General features: G+C 48.6%; 1 protein-coding gene across 2 annotated transcripts in view; it reads left to right on the forward strand.

Annotated features, from left to right (window-relative positions):
- Positions 1–18848, forward strand: part of DLGAP4 (DLG associated protein 4) — a 108442-nt gene that overhangs the window by 35278 nt on the left and 54316 nt on the right. Inside the window, exon 1 of one of the 2 annotated variants that reach the window (XM_077831687.1) lies at positions 10818–10974. The exons of the other annotated variant lie outside the window; for it this stretch is intronic. Within the exon in view, the coding sequence (XP_077687813.1) occupies positions 10944–10974 (31 nt within the window). The 5' untranslated portion in view covers positions 10818–10943. Of the gene's footprint in view, positions 1–10817; positions 10975–18848 lie in introns of those variants that run through there. 2 annotated transcript variants of the gene reach the window in all.

The following is an 18848-nucleotide window of genomic DNA, read 5'->3' on the forward strand; positions in this document are numbered from 1 at the left end:
CTGATTAAAGCCTGCGTGCTCTCCCTCCTGCCTGATTTCATGGAGTACTCGCAGCTTTCCACCTGTTGGGTAGGTGTGTGCATGGGCGTGGGCGTGTGTGTGTGTGAGTGTGTTGGGAGTGGGGGGTGAGGTTTGGCAGCCATCACACCTTTGATCAGATGTACCACTCCAGTTCCTCCTGCAAATGCATGTGTCAGTTGCACATTACATGGCAATTAGCTCACATTTCACAGCCAGCAAGAGAGATGATGAGCTACCCTTGATCTAGCCTCAAACAGTGTCTCTGTGCCTTGCAAAGCGTGAGATGAACAAAGCCCTGGTGAAAGCTATTCAGCTAATTGCCAGGAGTTCTGCCGACCGCCATTCTGGATGCTTTGCTATAACAAAGAGCTCCCTCTCATTCCCAGCCCTAGTTCCCTCTCATTAGGAGCAGAGCTGGGCAATTGCATGCCCAATATTCCTCTGCTGAACAGCAGAGAGAGCCATGTTCAGAGAGGGCTGCCGAATGTTTCTGTCTGGGGGGCGGAGGAAGATTTTCTTTGACAGTTACCTGACAAGGTGAGATCCCAGTTCCACGGACTCCATCTCCTCATCAAACACCTGAAACAGCACAAAGAACCTGGACAAAAGGAACTTCCCACCTGCCCGCTCTCAGAACTCCCAGCCCTGTGACAGAAAGGAAACACACATGCCTTCAGCCTTCCTGCCACAGGAGCAAAAGCCACTGATGGACTATGGCAAATACACCTACTGAGAGTAATTAAACCTGCTTTTGCCAGGCCTTCTGGGTTACAGCTTCATAAGCCTAGCCAAAAGGAGGGGTCTTCTAGAATAACAGTGGGGTAATTCTATTTATGGCAACATCATTTGGTGGGAATAATGTCCTGGCCTGGTCCATGAAGGTAGACTCCCGGGAAACCCTGGCATCATCGACTTTTCCAGGACAGGTTTCAGAGTAGCAGCCATGTTAGTCTGTATTCGCAAAAAGAAAAGGAGTACTTGTGGCACCTTAGAGACTAACAAATTTATTTGAGCATAAGCTTTCGTGAGCTACAGCTCACTTCATTGGATGCATTCAGTGGAAAATACAGTGGGGAGATTTATATACACAGAGAACATGAAACAATGGGTGTTACCATACACACTGTAAGGAGAGTGATCACTTAAGGTGATCTATTACCAGCCTGTGGCGGGGGGGGAACCTTTTATAGTGATAATCAAGGTGGGCCATTTCCAGCAGTTGACAAGAACGTCTGAGGAACAGTGGCGGGGGTGGGGGGAGAATAAACATGGGGAAATAGTTTTACTTTGTGTAATGACCCATCCACTCCCAGTCTCTATTCAAGCCTAAGTTAATTGTATCCAGTTTGCAAATTAATTCCAGTTCAGCAGTCTCTCGTTGGAGTCTGTTTTTGAAGTTTTTTTGTTGAAGAATTGTCACTTTTAAGTCTCTAATCAAGTGACCAGAGAGATTGATTGTTCACCTGCACATCCACCAATGTGATATATGCCATCATGAGCCAGCAATGCCCCTCTGCCATGTACATTGGTCAAACTGGAATGTCTCTACGTAATAGAATAAATGGACACAAATCAGACGTCAAGAATTATAACATTCAAAAACCAGTCTGAGAACACTTCAATCTCTTTGGTCACTCGATTACAGACCTAAAAGTGGCAATTCTTCAACAAAAAACCTTCAAAAACAGACTCCAACGAGAGACTGCTGAACTGGAATTAATTTGCAAACTGGATACAATTAACTTAGACTTGAATAGAGACTGGGAGTGGATGGGTCATTACACAAAGTAAAACTATTTCCCCATGTTTATTCTCCCCCCACCCCCGCCACTGTTCCTCAGATGTTCTTGTCAACTGCTGGAAATGGCCCACCTTGATTATCACTACAAAAGTCCCCGTCCCATCCCCCGTCCCGTCCCCACTCTCCTGCTGGTAATAGCTCATCTTAAGTGATCACTCTCGTTACAGTGTGTATGATAACACCCATTGTTTCATGTTCTCTGTGTATATAAATCTCCCCACTGTATTTTCCACAGTATGCATCCGATGAAGTGAGCTGTAGCTCACGAAAGCTTATGCTCAAATAAATTTGTTAGTCTCTAAGGTGCCACAAGTCCTCCTTTTCTTTTTTCCAGGACAGCCCATCCTGGTGTCCGTAAATCGTCCTCTGTAGTCCACCAGAGCCTGCATAATAATGGAGTAGTGCCCTTTTTGGTGTACATGCTCCTTGAGAAGGGCAAGCAATGGGCTCTGGCACAACTTGGAAACCCCATTCTCTCAAAACCAGCAGTTACTTCAAGGATATTGATTATACCAGCCACCTCTGGGTAAATCACATGCCTGAACGCGTCAGAAACCTCCACCACAGTCAACTTTCCAGCACCTAACTGGTTAGCAATGGATCTGTAGCAGTGTGGGGTAATCAGCTTCCAGAGATGGTTATAGCAACCTGCTTCTGAATGGGCCAGGCCACCCTCACGGGTGTGTCATGACTCTGGAGGCTCTGAGCAAGCTGCTCATAAAGCTCCAGAAATGTAGCTTTCTTCATGTGAAAGTTTCTTCCTGGGCCCACTGCTGGTGGTCCCAGGTCCACATGATGATGTGATCCCACCAGTCTGTGCTCGTGACCCTGCTCCAGAAGCATTGGGCTATGTAGGGGCCTGCTGAGCATCCATGAGGTGACAGGAGGCAGAATTAAGGGATCTTCCCTTCCTGGCCTGTCTGGGTATATAATGGGGGTCCCCTAATCCCTCTCATTTGAGGAATCAAAAGTGAGAAACAGCTGTACTGTGCACACTCATCAGAGAGCGCAGTTCAGCAGCTGTCGGTGAAAGACTGAAGCTCAGGAGCAGAGACCATAGCAGCCCCATTACTACTCATATCAACCAGAGCTGACCCATGCCAGCCTTCAAAGGGAGAAATTATTTTTCCCTTCAGATTTTCTTCTTCTTGTTGACCTAGATTTCATGTTCCAGAAATACCTTTCTCTGGCATACCAGCAGAAAGGGATTAGGTTTTGTGTGTGTGTGAGAGAGAGAGCGAGAGAGAGAGAGAGAGCAATTTATGTTCCATGCTGTGTGTGTATAAGGGACACAGAGAGGTCTGTATGTTCCATGTTGTGTGTGTAGAAGAATGAGATCTGTGTGTATTTTTATGTATATTTTTCTCTCTTGTGCCCTTTCCCTATGATGGTGGAAACTAGGCTAGCAATAACTGTGCTCTAAACGCTCCCTTTCCCCAGGAAGTCAATAGCATTGTTCTGTTGCATAGTTAAAATGGCGCTTTCAGCCATCAACAAAAAAACCTCTGTCCCCCCAGGTCAGTGAAACCAAGTTCGAACTGCACTTTGCTATCACAGTTTCAGTCTTAGTGTGGACTGGACCTCTATTTGAGAACGTTTTCTCCTTGGCGCTCTGTGTCCGTGTGGGTGTTTCTGGGACCCCAGCATCCTGGCTGGTACGTGGTCTGGAGCAGTGGGGGGGAAAATGTGTAACTTACACAGAATCCCCTGCAAATGGTAACAAGTTGCAGTCAACAGGGGACTCTGCATTGCACCCCCAGGCACAGACAGTATCAGTTCAGCATGCAGAGTAGCTGCCCACAGAAGGAGCACACGCAGGGAAAAGTGGTTGTGGCCACAGGATCCAGGCCAGCACTGCATGTTTGCCCCAGCAGTGTGCGCATTGCAGACAGGATGGAAATGAAGCAGCTGGGGACACTTTACGTTAGATGTTATAACTATGGGAGACTGGTGCCCCTGGAGAGTGGAAGCCACAGAGGGATCAGAGGCTCAGACAGTAGTATAATATCCCAGGGCCTTCTATACAAGGAGAGATCACAAAGTCTGGGACTGTTCTGCTTAGAAAAGAGATGACTAAGGGGAGTGATGATAGAGATCTATAAAATCATGAATGTTGTGGAGAAAGTGAATAAGGAAGTGTTGTTTACCCCTTCACATAGCACTAAACCTAGAGATCACCCAATGAAATGAATAGACAGCAGGTTTAAAACAAACATAAGAAAGTACTTTTTCACACAACGCACTGTCAACCTGTGAAACTTGTTGCCAGGGGATGTTGTGAAGGCCAAAAGTATAACTGGTTCAAAATGGAACGAGATAAGTTCATGGAGGATGGGTGGGTCCATCAATGGCTATTAGCCAGGATGATCAGGGACACAACACCATGTTCTGGATGTCCCTAAGCCTCTGACTGTGAGAAGCTAGGACTGGAGGACAGGGGATGGATCATGGATAAATTGCCCTGTGTTGCTCCTTCCCTCTGAAGGCACTGGAACTGGCTACTCTGAGATGGGATACTGGGCTAGATGAAACGTTGTGAATGTGGCCATTCTTATGGAGCCTCCAGGGCGTCTGCAGGGCTAACACGCCTGGAGATAGAGTAGCCTTTATGGCTGTTTTGCCAGGCTCACAGTTGCAGTACACGTAAGTTGCACTTACGTGTCACTTTGATGCAGCTCACTGTGCTGTTGAGCTGCTCTCAGTCTCTTCCTGACTGCTACCGCCAGGCCATGCTGCCTCCTGACCAATGCAGTTACCAGCAGGGACAGAGTCCGAGCCTGCTATTCACCACTCCCCGCTGCTGGTCACAGGCTGGCCTGGGTCCCGCTCGTGATGTTCCATGTTGTTGCTGTGCCCCTTGAACTGGTCTCCGAGATTGTGGTATGAGCTGCCTTCCCTTTCACCTTCTAACAGCAGTGAGCGCGGGGCTGCTTGTGCCTGCACCATTCCACACTGTTTGGGAGGTGGCTGGTCCGAGGTGCTGTGCGCACCCTTTATGGGCATGTTTGTGGCTTCTGCACTTACCTCATGTAATTCTACCTCTGCTCTCAGCATGCAAATCCTTTCTGTCTGTGTGTCCCCCCTGCTGCTGTGGGTAGATGGGTCTTTCTCTCTGTCCCCCTGTGCCAGATTCTCTCTTGTGATCTGGCCTCATTACACTGCCTTAGTGGCACAAAGGAGCTGGAAAGCAACTGGATCTCCTCAGCGACTGCGGGGCCAGCACTACCAGCTCCTACGCCACCCCCTCCTGCAGGGGTCATGTGGGAAGGGACTTGACCTCACCGCAGTTGCACTCTGCCTCTTCTCAACTGGGTAGAGGCCCTTAAGGGCCATGGCCTGCTGGCATTGTGTAAAGCAGCCCCAGTGCTGCTCTGCTGTACACTGGGGCCAAGAGATCTGGGCTGCCAGAATCAGGGAGCCGCAACTGGCTTCTGTGCAGCCTTCCTCTGAGCTGTGCCCAACTTCCATCTCTGTGTCTCCACTTTGGGGCCTCTCTGCTATGGCACTGCCATGATTGTACTTTGCACTTACAGGCACCTAAGAAAACCAAATGTGCCTGCTATGAAATGCTAAAGTTCATAGAGTCTGATCGTACTGGGAAATTCATGCAAGTACCTCCCAGTTCATTCAGCAGGAGCTGAGTGCATGCATCTCCCAGGGTCGTAAGGCTGAATGGGAGTTACTCTTCGTGAGTCTGTCCCGTGCATACACGTGTTTTTCTCTCCCTTGCTCTGTCCTCTCTCTCCCGCTGGGCTGTTTCTCTCTCTTGCTTCAGTGCCTTCCTGTTGCTTCTTTCCATCTGATGAGTCACTGTCTGAGTATCAATAAGGACTCAGAAAGAGAACAAGTTAGATATTTTAAAAGCCAGACAGAGCCCTGTGTATGTAACAATCCCTCCACCAGGGGTCATTCTGAATTTCTAGGATCTGCACCTGTCTCATAGGCAGGAAGCAATTGAATCGACATGTGCTTTGTTTTCCTTGGCAAACTGTAGTGAGGTGCTGGAGCTGCTAGGATCACACTCAGATCCAAAGTTGTGTGGTTCAGGTCTGGATCTGAGCCTCTGCAGAGCTCAGAAAAGGGTGGCTGGGTCCTAGGCAGGGTTCTCCTTTGGGCCCATCTTCCTATTTGGCTTTTGATACGCGCTCAGACACATCAATAATGATTCCATTGCTGGAAATCAGAAAGCATGTCCAAAGTACAGATCCTATCTCACTAATGCCTGCCTTGAATAGGAAGTGTCTGAGTCGAGTGGGGGCAGTTACCAATGGACTCTCTGATTTCTCTTCACTTCGAAAGCCAGTTTGCTCATCTCTGCAGAGAGTAGTGCAATCAAAGTCATAAATAAATCAGAGCTCTCAAGGACTTATTGTAACAGCAAGTAATTCAAGCAGTACACACACTCCCTGCCTGGGCAATCCAGGGAACCAGACTACCTGTGGAGCCAGAATCCCATGACAGGCAAGACCTCCTGTAAACAAGCTTGTCAAGGCAGAGCTGCTGCTCACACAACCATGGTCACTGGCATGGCAGCCTAGGAACATAGTCGCAGCCATCCTGGTCAGACTGTGGCATGGGTGTAGTCAGAAAATCACCTGGTCTTGCAAGGGCATTACCTTGATGATCAAACAGACCTTCCCCATCTACTAGGATCCTACCAGCCTCAGCACATAGATTTTCATTTCTCAGGAGCAGTTGCAGCAGAGCCAGGACAGGAGCAGCTAGACACCCAGATTTGGACCCTACCGAGGTGGAACTCTCTGTTCCAGGAGTCCCAGACTCCAGTGGTTAGTGAGTCTGTTCCCAAGGGGGCTGTTTGGGTTTTCATGGTTCAGTTCTGCTCCTGGGTGGGCGAGGCTTATGTGTGGGTTGATTCGGGTCAGCCATTGTGTTCCTGGAAGGGCTGGAAGCTTGTTTTATGGATTCCCTTCCTCCCACTCCATCAATCCTAACTGTAACCTCATGTTTCAGGGCTGCATCTCAGAGGGTTTAATGTAAAACCAGGGCCACATGTGACTGCAGGTGGTGTCAAGTCAAATGAGAATTAAGCTAAATTCTCCCCCCATGACGGAGGCCTCCTTGGATGGAGGTGCACGGGAGGGAGAAGCAGTGAACACAAAGACCCAGCCACTTCCACTTTCCTTTCCTTTCCTGTCTGTCTGTCTCTCCTCTAGAGAAAGACTTTCCTCTATGCCAGAACTTGAAAGGCCAGACCCTGCTCTCAGTTACACCACCATAAACCAGGAGTAACCCTATTCTTCTTACTGGAGTTGCTCTAGATTTACACCACCGCAGCTGTGAGCAGAATCCAGACCCCCAGTGTGAGCATGAAGTCCAGCATCAAGTGTGACCTGAATCTGGCCCTGCACAAAAAGCCACGAGTAGAAATACAGGTCTGACCGAGTCCCAAAAGTCTGTGCCTGTCTCTCAAAAGAGGAGAGTAGTGAGGAAATCTTGCCGGGAGTTGGGCCATCCCCAGCAGAACTCAGCCCTTCCCACTGAGAAATCTTGGGATTATATATCCCCTCCCCCATCCGTGGGGAAAGGAGCAGCTTGAGAAGAATGGGTCTTGGAAGCGGCCCCTCAGCCAAAAAGCCTTTTGTGTGTGTGCGAGATTCTCTGGGCGAAGAGTCGTGCTGAGGAAGTTGTCACCATGGCACCCCGCTCTTTGTCACTCACTGGAGCTGTCAGCTCAGTGCGCCTGAGCTTGGCTGGCAGCTCCGGGACAATTCGTCTCGGCTGCAGAGCTGGGGTGGGAAAGGCAGTTTTTGTTTGGCAGAATTTCACCTCCAAACTCCCAATTTTGTTTGCAGTGATCTGTGTCCCGCTCTCTCCCCAAACCCACTGAACCCCCAAGGAAGGGCTGTTTTTGGAAGCCATCTTCGCACATTTTCCCATCCCAAATGTGATACAGAACGCCTTGAACATCAAGCCAGTTTGTGTGTCGTGACGACTGTCCTGCACCTCAGTCAGTGTGTGCATGCAGAGCGGTGACACTCTCCCTCTGCCCTCCCCAGTCTGCACGGAGCCTCCTTGCAAGTGCCTCAGTTCTCGTGAGCGTGGGCTCCAGTTCCAGGCAGTATCCCACTTCCAGATGCCATGCTGCTTCTCTCCCTCCTCGCTCTCTTACTTACGGGTGTATTTTCCTGCACCACAGACCATGGCATAAGCCCAGCCAGGCTGTGGAGTGAGGTGTATGTAACCAGGTGCCGTGTACCCAAGCTGATGAGATCTGGGGTCAACTCTAAGTTAGTTAAGGCCAGAGGTTCCCAAGCCGGGGTTCATGGAGCACTTGCCAGTGATCCACTGGGAGCTGGCTGGTTACATGTTGCCGGGTTTCCAGGTAAGAGTAACAGAATATATGGAAGGGGGAGAAAAAACAGACACTGGGGTTAACACTATTCACAAAGGACAAGACTTACAGCCCTGAAGTGTTAAACGTCCACTAAACACTGCGCTAATCTGACTGCTCCATGTAAGAAAATGTTGCCATGGAGATGATCTGAGAGACGTATGAATGTGAAGGGTTGGATCCACAAGACAGTCTATTAACATATGTTCCACATTGTGAAAAAGTTTGGGAAGAGCCTGTTTGGGCAAAGTTTAAGGACTGGATGGAATATCAGAGAGGTTAATAGGATTTAATTAATCAGTAATTGTTTCTCACCCTTTCTCCTGTTTCTTTGTCCACATTTACCTACACTTTGGTCCAGATTCTGAAAGATATTTAGGCTCCTAACAGCCATTGAAATCAGTGGAAGTTAGGAGCCTAAATACATTTTAGGATCTGAGCCGTAGACTGTAAACTATTCAGGGCGGGGATTTGGTTGGTGATCTCCTTGAACGATGGAGGATGATCAAGAGTCCATGCTGTCCTTTCTAGATCTGTCTGCTGTCTTTGATACCACTAATCATGAGGTTTTATTGACATATCTGTGTGTCACCCTCCTTGTCTGTCCTGCCCTCAATACCTGTAGTCACCAGCAAATATAGATGGAGTTACTTGAGTGGTTGGGTTCTCTCCTATCTTAAGATAGTGTTGGGCATTTACTCCTGTGGCATCAGTGACCCCTATGGGGTGCCGGAATGGCCCGGTTTGTCATTCCTCCTGTTCAACATATGTACAAGGACATTGGGAGAGTTAATGAGGTGATACAGGCAGCAGTGTATTCAGTATGCTTGATGACACTCTGTTCTATGTCTCCATCACTCCTGTCCCAGCCAGTGCGGTGGAACAAATGATCCAGTGTCTATGTGAGCTTGGGGCTTGGAGAAGATTAGCTGGGTACAATTCAGTCTGGATAAAGTGGAGATAATGTTAGTAGGTTTGGGGAAGCACCTAAAAGAGCAGAAGCTTACTGTAGTGCCATTGACTGAAGGAGTGTATCTGCCATTTGCATCCTTTGTTCAGATCCTGGGTTATTTCTTTCTGGGCCACCAGGGGTCAGTTGGAGCCAGGAGTGCTCTTCACCATATGCATCCTCTTCTTGCTCATGAAGGGACCTTAACCACAATCATCCATCCTTTGTTACTTTGAAGCTAGATTCCTCTAATGTGCTCTCTTAATGCTACACCTTGACATCATTGAGAATGTGCAGCTAATGCAAAATGCAGCTGCCCACTTATAAAGTGGAATTTCAAACCAGGAAGATATGACACCAGTGCTCTGGGAGCTGCATGGGCTGCCAATGTTTCCAGGTGGTGCTGGTTTTAACCTACAAATCCCTACATGGTTTCAACCTGGGAGAGCAACTTTCTCTCCATGCTATAAAGCACAACTGAGATTGGCAGGGGTCTTGAACTGGACCCCTTTGTTATAAATGAGAAGGAAGGGAGGTGCCATAAAGGCCCCTTGACTTTGCTCCCACAGAGCCCAGGACGGCTAACTTTCTGGGCACACTGTCTGCAGAGCCCATTTATTTTCGCCAGTTTGGGAGGTAGCTGGACAATCAGCTGCTATTAGGTAGGTAATAATTCTTAGCTCTTATCTAGTACAGCACTCAAAGCATTTCACACTATCCCCGTGAGGCAGGGCAGTGCTGTTGTCCCCTATTTACAGAGGGGAACTGAAGCACAGAGAGGCTAAGTGACTTGCCCAAGGTCACACAGGAAGTTGATGGTGGAGCAGGGAATTGAACACAAATCTCCTGGGTCCTAGGTTTGGGCCCTAACCACTGGATTGTTCAGCTGTTGGTGAGAATGTTGCACTGGTAATTCACTGACTACTGTAAGATCTCAGCTGTTTGTGTGTAATATGGGGTCCTCCCCTTCTTAATATATCAGCAGTACCTAGAGCAGGGCCAGGCCAGAGTCATTAACCTCTCAGTGACCCAGTAATGCATGGAATAAATACAGATGAAGGGGAAGTGACATAATCCCTGATTTCCCCTGCCAGCAGCCACTGCTGAATGTGGTCTGAAAAAAGGGGGAGGGGGATCTACCATAATTGGGATCAAAGCGTGCCCCTTGGCCACCTGGCTCCCCGTTTAGTTTTGGTTTGCTGGGTCTAGGACAACCCCCCACCCCCCTTCTCCCACACGCACATTAAGCGCTGCTGGCAGCAAGGCCACTGGAGCACCCAAGCCCAGTTCCCCATCTAGCAGCCAGACAGTTGGGGACCAGCTGACCCTGCCTTGGGGACACCAGGGGACCTGTGCTTTTTGGGGGGAGGTTGTGTTTGGGGGCCCTGAAGCCCAGGGGCTTTGTTGCCACACCAGGCGGTGGACCAGCTCCCTGTTCTGGGACCCCCCGAGACCCCCACTGGCAGCCCAGCCCCAGGGCAGAGCGAGGGTGGGGGGAGGCCTCAGGTCGGACTGCCCGGTGAGCACGTGCGGGAGTCCAGCTGGATCCGGCGTGACGTCTCCGCCCCCAACAGCGCCGGGCTCGGGGGCGTGGCCATCCCGGCTCCCCCGGAGCCCCGCCCTGGGGCGGTGCACAGCTGCCGCGGCGGGGCGAGGCAAAGGGAGGTAGCGAGCCAGGCCCGTGCGGCTCTGCCCTTGTCCTGCCGCCCCCCGCCTTGCCCGGGCCCGCGAGCAGAGCGACTCCCCCCTCGGCTGCCGTGGCCCGTCCGCCGCCCCCCCCAGGAGGGAAGAGCCGCCGCCGCCCCTGCTTTGTGTCTCCCATGGCTTTGTGTCTGGAGCTGTGCAAGCGATGTGAGTGCGGGGCTCGCCGGCCGGGGTTCCCCGGGGCTGGGGGCCGGGCCCCCGGGTGCGACGCGCCGCCGCAGGCGGGAGGCTTTGGGTTTGGACCCTGAGCCGCTCCGCTGGCTGGAGCGGCGCTGGGGAAGCGGGGTTGCTTTGTGTGGCGTGGCGCCTTGGGGGGCGGGGGACGGACCCCAGCCTTGCCGCGCGGCTCTGCGCTTAACAGCGAGGGGCTGCTGGGCCGGGTTGGTGTTTTCCCTGCGATGTTCCGACCCGGCCCTGGTCGCCCGGATCCGGGCAGGATGTGAGCTCATTGGCCTATATTTGTACTGTGCCGTCCCAAGCTCGGCCGCGATGGATTTTTCTCGCTCCGAGTAATGACATTCGGATGCGCGGTGCTCGCTCGCCTTTGCCTGGGTTGCGCGGCGAGTTTCGCCCTCCCGCTGCCAGCTGGGGCGGCTGGGTCTGTTAGTGCTCAGGCCGTTGCTGTCCTGCCGGGTCCCTTGTAAGGTAACTGCTGCAGGGTCACCTGGAATGAATACGGGTTTTCTTTTGAATGGGAAACCTCTGAAATGGGTTCCTGTCACTTGACACAGGAGGTAAGGTTTAAAAAGGGGGGATATATTTTTACAAAAGCAGAGGACAGTAGTTCCTGGTTTCCCTTATGGAAAAGTCTGACTGGCTCCAATCAGTATGAAAACAATAGGCTCCTATAAAAACTGAGTATGTTTCTATAGACACTAAGAGAATGAGCTCTTTATATACAGGTCTTAGAAACTGTCTCTATTAAATCCCCTAAATGAAGTTTGTGGGATTATTGTAGGGTTACAATCTATAGAACTCTTCCAGGGTGATATCACTCTGGCTCTGCACATCTATTCTAATTAGTGTTTTGCTGTATAACTAAGGCATGATGAAGTCTGTACACACAAAGGGGCTGTGGTGTATGAGGCTTGGATAGCTGGCTAAGTACATCCCACATGGGACTGTATTGCCTTCTGTTTTGATTTAGTTTCTCTTCTTTTCCCCTCGCCCATATATCTCCCTGAACAATCTTGCTTCAGGGAGATATATGGATGTTGTGAAGGCCACGACTATAACAGGGTTCAAAAAAGAACTAGATACATTTATGGAGGATAGGTCAATCAATGGCTATTAGCCAGGATGGGCAAGGATGGTGTCCCTAGCTTCTGTTTGCCAGACACTAGGAATGAGCGACAGGGAAGGGATCACCTGTTCATTCCATCCGGGGCACCTGGCATTGGCCAGGTCGGAAGACAGGATACTGGGCTAGATGGACCTTTGGTCTGACCCAGTAGGGCCGTTCTTAGGTTGCTTACAAGGGTAGTTACTATGGATGGGCAAGTGAGCCTAAGGCTTAATCTTGTCCCTCCTACCCTATTATCTGGGTGGAGATGTTATGAAAATGTGTCTTGAGCAGTTTAAGATCTCTCACACACACACCCCCGTCCCTGAGCAGAAGATACTTCACATTTTTGGTTGGAATCCTGTGTTTTCTTCTGAACTGACCCATTCCTCCCCCAAACTAGGAGAGACCAAGAAATAAATTGTCTACAGTGCACAGGGTGAGAAGCCAGGCAGTGTGCCGGGGAGACTTGCCAGAGCCTATGCAAAAAGCATCCTTTTCCCCAAGTATGCTATTTTCGGCTCAAGGCTTTGTGGCCACCATATGGCCTTACTGTCACATTGATGGAATAACAAGAGCGTCAGCCGAGTGGTGAATCCACCAGTGTCTCCCCAACTCACCTGTGCATTGCGATGCCGACTCCTCTGCTGCTGGGTTCGGGATGCCCTGCATGGCATTCCATAATGCTGCTTCTATCAGGGCCTCCTGTTTGCAGGGGTGGGTGACAGTACTTCCCCAGGTAAAGGACATGAGAAACTGAGAGAGCTTTACAATGCTATAGAGTTTGTTACTTCAGGATGTCTGTCTGTACTCTCCTTGTATTTGTAGAATACAAGAACTAATACCCAGACTCATCAACAGCATGAAGAAGAAATGCATTAGTTTACTACTTCTGCTATAGATATTGGACTAGTTCAGACATGGTGAAGCCCGAAGCTAGGCTAAAGCTTTGCCAGCTGTGTGTTCTGATTTCCGTGCATCTCGTGAGCTAAGCAGGGTCATGCCAGTCAATATTGCAGGATACCAGATTAATACTAAAGATCTCTTAGGGGTATATAGGTGCTGCAGAAGGGATATTGTTGTTTTATTAGGTTGCACTCTTCCCTGGAGGACCCTGGTTGCTGTTGGAAGTGCTGTTTTGGGTTTGGTTTGTTTGGGGGCAGGATGGGTGATGGATGAAACATAAAAGTTGAGGCCTTGAGTGCTTGTGGCTGTTAGCAGTGCTCTGGCCAGAGGGGGTAACAGATTTACCAATTGCGAATTCTGCCTTCAGATTTCAGAGTAACAGCCGTGTTAGTCTGTATTCGCAAAAAGAAAAGGAGTACTTGAGTCTCTAAGGTGCCACAAGTACTCCTTTTCTTTCTGCCTTCAGAGTCACTTGTGTATGATTTTTATTTCTTTCTTAAACTATTTGGTGTTGCTGTACAATGTCATGCAGGAACTATGTTCCACCAAAGAGGTGACTGACTACTTGAGTGGAGTATGCGGGGTGGGTGAGGGAATTATTCCTTGCTATAGTCAGTTTGTAAAGCACTCTGTCCTTCTGCTTGAAAAGCACTGTGGAAATTTGCCAATTATTTGCATCTCGATAGCTGTTTCCATTCCAGAATTCCAAAGCACTGAAATACTAATGAGTTAAGCCTCACAATGTCCCTTCAGGTAGAGGAAGTATAATTATCCTTATTTTACAAGTTGGAGAAGCGGACTTGTAAGTAGCTTGCCCAAGGTCACACAGGAAGTCTATGACTGAGGCAAGAATGGAACTCTGATGTCCTGACTTCCAGTCCAAAATCTGCCTACAAAGAGGTAACATGCAATTTTGGAGTCTTGAAAATGCACCTGTCCTTTAGGAAGCAATGAGCCAGATCTTCAGCTTGTGTAAACTGCACTAATAGACAGGTGTGTTTCCACCAATATGCCAAAAATCCACTAGATCTCTAACCAGATTAGGAACAGATTCTAACCCCTCCCCCTGACTCCCCATGCAGTCCTGCTCTTTTCAGTTTAACTGTTGGCAGAGTAAGTGCTAAATGTAAGTGAGGGTCGTAGGATCTGGCCCTTAGAAGTCTCTGCGATACGGGGAACACTGCAAATGTAATATTTAGCCACTGACTAAGGGCAACACTGCCTGTCCCTACTGAGGTCAACAGGTGGCTTCAATATTCTTCTTAAGAAGGGTTGACTTGTGATTTTGAAGCCACAGTTTCTGGACATGAAAGGGAAAAAATTCAGCTGTCCACAAACGGGCAAAAATCATTATACCCTTCCCCTTTTACCATCCAACCACAACTTACATTAGCTTGTGTGACCAGGTGCATGTCAGATAGTTAGACAAACCATTACCCACTTTTTGCATGTAATTTTGCTCGCTTTTTTTAAGGCCATTTCTGACAATTTAACCCAAGTTTATTTGTCTGCTTCTTCAATCCTGCATGCACAATGTATGTGAGACCTGCTGCTTGGTGGCGCTCACTGCTGGCTTGTTCATACCGCCAGAGCAATGTACTTTAAAGTTGCTTTTAACGTAGAATAAATAACAATTGTGAGGCACTTCCAGATTGCAGTTGTACTCCTGAGAGAATTATGCACCAAAAAAAATAAAAATTATGCGCACAATATTTTAAAATTCTGCAAATTTTATTTGTCAGTACATAAATGTGGCTCCAGCATGGCAGTGGGGGAACACAACTGTCACTAGGATCCAGGAGGCAGAGTTCAGCATCAGAGTCAAGACTCAGCCTTCTTCAGCTGGGCAGCTCTGCGCTTGCAGAAATGAGGGGGAGGTAGTGACACACAACCCCATGTGCCCCCTATGCCTTGCCTCTGTTTGGAGGGGGGCAGTCCCCCCCCCCAAAAAAAAACTGTGCCCATGGTCTCCCCCTGCACCGCTCGTGTGGCTTTCCTGCCGTTTTTGTCAGGGAAGCACAGGAATTCTGCAGGGGAACCCGTTTTCTGCAGGCGTGCAGTCACGCAGAATCCCCCCAGGAGTAACACCAGCTTGGCTTCCATAGGTTTTTCTGTTGTCCATGCTTCACTCAAATGTATGTCACCCAGGCAGTTTGGATCACATTGTTAATATGATGGAGAATGGTATATTTTCCTCATGACAGTGCCCATTTACCTGTCTGCAGAGGTGAGATTTCAGAACCAAATTGCAGTAAGGCTTCTCCCCCCCATACACACCCTTTCATCTGATGCTTTCTGCTCTTAAACGGCTGCAGATTTTTCCTGGGTTGAGGCTGTGTAATTGGATTCAGTGCAGTGCAAGTTACAGTAACATATGTGAGCTAGGAGGATTAGGGTTGTGTGGACGGGTGGCCTTCTTGAAGAAAAATCCACTTTAATTTCTGCCAGGAAAAGTTGTCAGTACACGGTCTGTCAAAGCAGATTTTACAAAATTATCGATAAGTATAATTGCAGTTCCCTATGAAAGCAGATTAGAGTCCATGCTGTCAGGATCAAGTTCTACAACGGGTTGTAATCAAGACAGTGATGAACTCTGGTTTGCTCTTCAGGAAGATACTGAAAAATGGGCTCCTCTCTGCAACCTGTACCCTGGCTCACATCATTTAAAAAAAAATCAGATTGGGGGTGGAAATTTAATGTGTTTGCTTAAATGGTGTGTGTGTGTTTTTTTTAAATTGTTTCATCTGCAAGTCCACACAGCGTGGGAATGCTGTCATGACTGGTGGGATCAGCCAGATTAATGACTTGTAGGCACTTTGTCCCCAATGATTGCATTTAAGTCTCCGTACGGTCCTCTTGAGTGGCCCCTCAAATATGCCAATAAGGATGTGCCAAAAAGATGTGCCCTTTTTGCTACAGACTTCCTGGGTGACCTTGAGCAAGTCACTCCCTCTCTGCCTCACGTCTCCGTTTTACAGACGGGGGTAATAGCACTGTCCTGCCTCACAGGGCTGATGTAAGGATAAATGCAATAAAGATTGCAAAGTGCGTGGATACTACAGCAATGGTAGCCATATGGAGATAACAGGACCCATGGGGGGGACGAGGCGGAAAGCAGAATGGCACACATCCATATGGATTGGAATGGTTTGCAATGCAAGGATGGTGAGGAGGTAGGAAAGCTTTTGCTCTGAGCTAATATAGCTGTGTCCTAATTGAAAAGGACATATTACCTTTAAAGCTTCCTAGTGCAGCCTTTCCCAGACGGGTGTGGTGACCCCGAGACATGCATGCTGATGAGCAAGAGGTGGCTGCATGCTCCTGGCCACCCCCAACTCGCTGCACTGTGTGCTGCACGCTGAAAGGCACTGGGACTCATCAGCACGCGCGGCACAGTGAGCTGGCCGCAGCTGCTGCTGCGCCAACCCTATGGGTAGGAAGAGAGAAGCCCACCAGATCTGAACCCCGGGGCTTGGGTTCTTTTCCGATCTGAAGCCAACATTCGTAGTCAGGTAGTGTCTCGTTGCAGGGCTCTGTGTCAGACCCATGGGGAGTGTGTTAACAGAGGTGAGCCCAAAGAGGGTCATGGCATACAGAAGTCTGGGACTCACTGCCCTAGTGGAATTGCATGTTCATTCCAATGAGTGCAGTTCACAGCCCCAAGGATACAGCAGCATCTCATGGATGAGAGGGACAGGATTTTGACAATCCAGAGATAACTCTGGATGCAGGCTGAGGCATTAGCAGTGCACTGGGGTTCTCGCTCACAGACTGAGTAACAGAGCCTGTGGTGCCATCTAAGCTGTGACCTATAGAACAGTGACACTTGTAGCTTTTGACACTTACAGAATAGACTTCACTTCAGGCTAGGAAAAGACTGATGTTTCTCGTGGCTTAGGGTAGGTTTGATTGACTCACTAAGGAGGAGAGAGCGATTTGACTCCAATTTTTTTCTTAATCCTTCTTTATAAAGCATTTAAATAATTCAGAGGCAGTTATCAGAGGGAAATAGCAAAAAGTTTTGCTGCCTCTCTCCCTCCTTCCCTTGCATTTTTGCTGTTAGCCTTGGTCTGTAATGCAGTACAAAGGATAATGATGTAGCAGTGGCTTTTCAGAGTCACTGGTGCCTGTGCTGTGATGCAGAGGGAAGCATTGTCTTAGAACTGCATCAACCAAAATACCATTGCCTGCCCTGCTGCTCCTTCCTCTTATCAGCCAGTGCACACAGGAACTTAGTTATTCTCGTTACCCTGTTGGCGTTCTGTGGGTTAAGCCTGTCAGTTCTCTTTACGTCCCCAGCTGGATGGTGAAAAATCTCAGACTAGATTGACCTTCACAGCCTGAGGAAGTCACAGGCATTCTCAAAAAAATCGAAGTGCAAACAGCGTTAGGATGTCTAAAGAATGGGATATAGAAATAATTAGTGTTGTAATGCCATGATACCAATTGGTGGTATGCACATTCATCTGGAACACTAGGTAAAGTGTTCAGGAATACCTACATGTTTAAATCACGTAAGCCCTGTTTTCATTGACTGTCAATAGGATTTAGCCACCTAGGTGGCTAACTCACTTATTAAACTACCCCCTGTCTTTGGTCCCCTTGCCCTGTCTCAATGGATCTGGAAAAAATAGATTGGAGAAAGGCAAAGGCCTTCTGTATGAGGAGAGTTGGAAGACTGGGTCTCTTGGTTTAGAGAGGAGATGAAGAGACATGAAAGAGAGATACAGAATGAAGGGTATAGAGAGGGTAAATTAGACACTCCTTTTCCTCATGTTATGACAGAGGGTAAATAGGGGATGTTAATGAAACTGAAAGGCAACATACTTAATATTAATGAAAGGAAATGATTTTGCACAATGTCATAAGATATCCGTGAGGCCAAGAGTTTAGGATTCAAAAAGGGATTAGACATTTATATGGTTACTTATGTGGTAGCACCTAAGGATTCCAGTTGTGGCTCACAGTCCCATTGTGCTAGCCACTGTACAAACTTAGAAGGGATGTAAATCCTCATACTTCAGGACATAAAGCCACCACTTCTTGCCTGAGATTGGGAAGAGATTTTCCACAATAGACAAGTTATTCCATAATTGTCCCATATGAAGATTCATGTACCAGAAGCTTCAGGGGAAGGCCACTGTCGGAGACAGGATGATGGACTAGAGGGAGCACTGATACGGTATGGTAATTGCTATGTTCATGTGTTAATATACAGTGCACTACTGTGTGTGACTCCTCTTAGAAAGAAAAGGAGGACTTGTGGCACCTTAGAGACTAACCAATTTATTTGAGCATAAGCTTTTGGATGAAGTGAGCTGTAGCTCACGAAAGCTTATGCTCAAATAAATTGGTTAGTCTCTAAGGTGCCACAAGTCCTCCTTTTCTTTTTGCGGATACAGACTAACACGGCTGTTACTCTGAAACTCTTCTTAGAGTTAGTCCTCCCGTAAGAAAAGAGTTGGGCTTTTCTAGGGGGACCTGTAATAGAGGGGCTGCCACCTCATGGCCAAAGATAGCTTCTGCATCCCCCTGCCTGCGTTTTCCCTCTCTTCGCCAGGCAACAGAGATCCACCTCGCTCTCCCCTTCTGCATTCTGCACCATGTGTGACATGGCAGGGTTTCTCCCCATCTTAACAACACTCACTGCAATGCCCAGGCTCCTTTTAAGTAGGTTTCTTTGTCCAAATATAAGCCCATAATAGACTAAAACAGTCCTTCAGCTCACCCTTTGTCCTGGAATTTCACCGCCTCCCCTCCGAGGGGTCTTTAGTAATCCTGCTTCTTGCAGCTTCCCAGTCTTAGCCAGCTCCCTTCTCTCAGCCAGTTCTCA

Source organism: Eretmochelys imbricata, chromosome 13, assembly GCF_965152235.1.
Source record: "Eretmochelys imbricata isolate rEreImb1 chromosome 13, rEreImb1.hap1, whole genome shotgun sequence".
NCBI classification, from domain to species: Eukaryota; Metazoa; Chordata; order Testudines; family Cheloniidae; genus Eretmochelys; species Eretmochelys imbricata.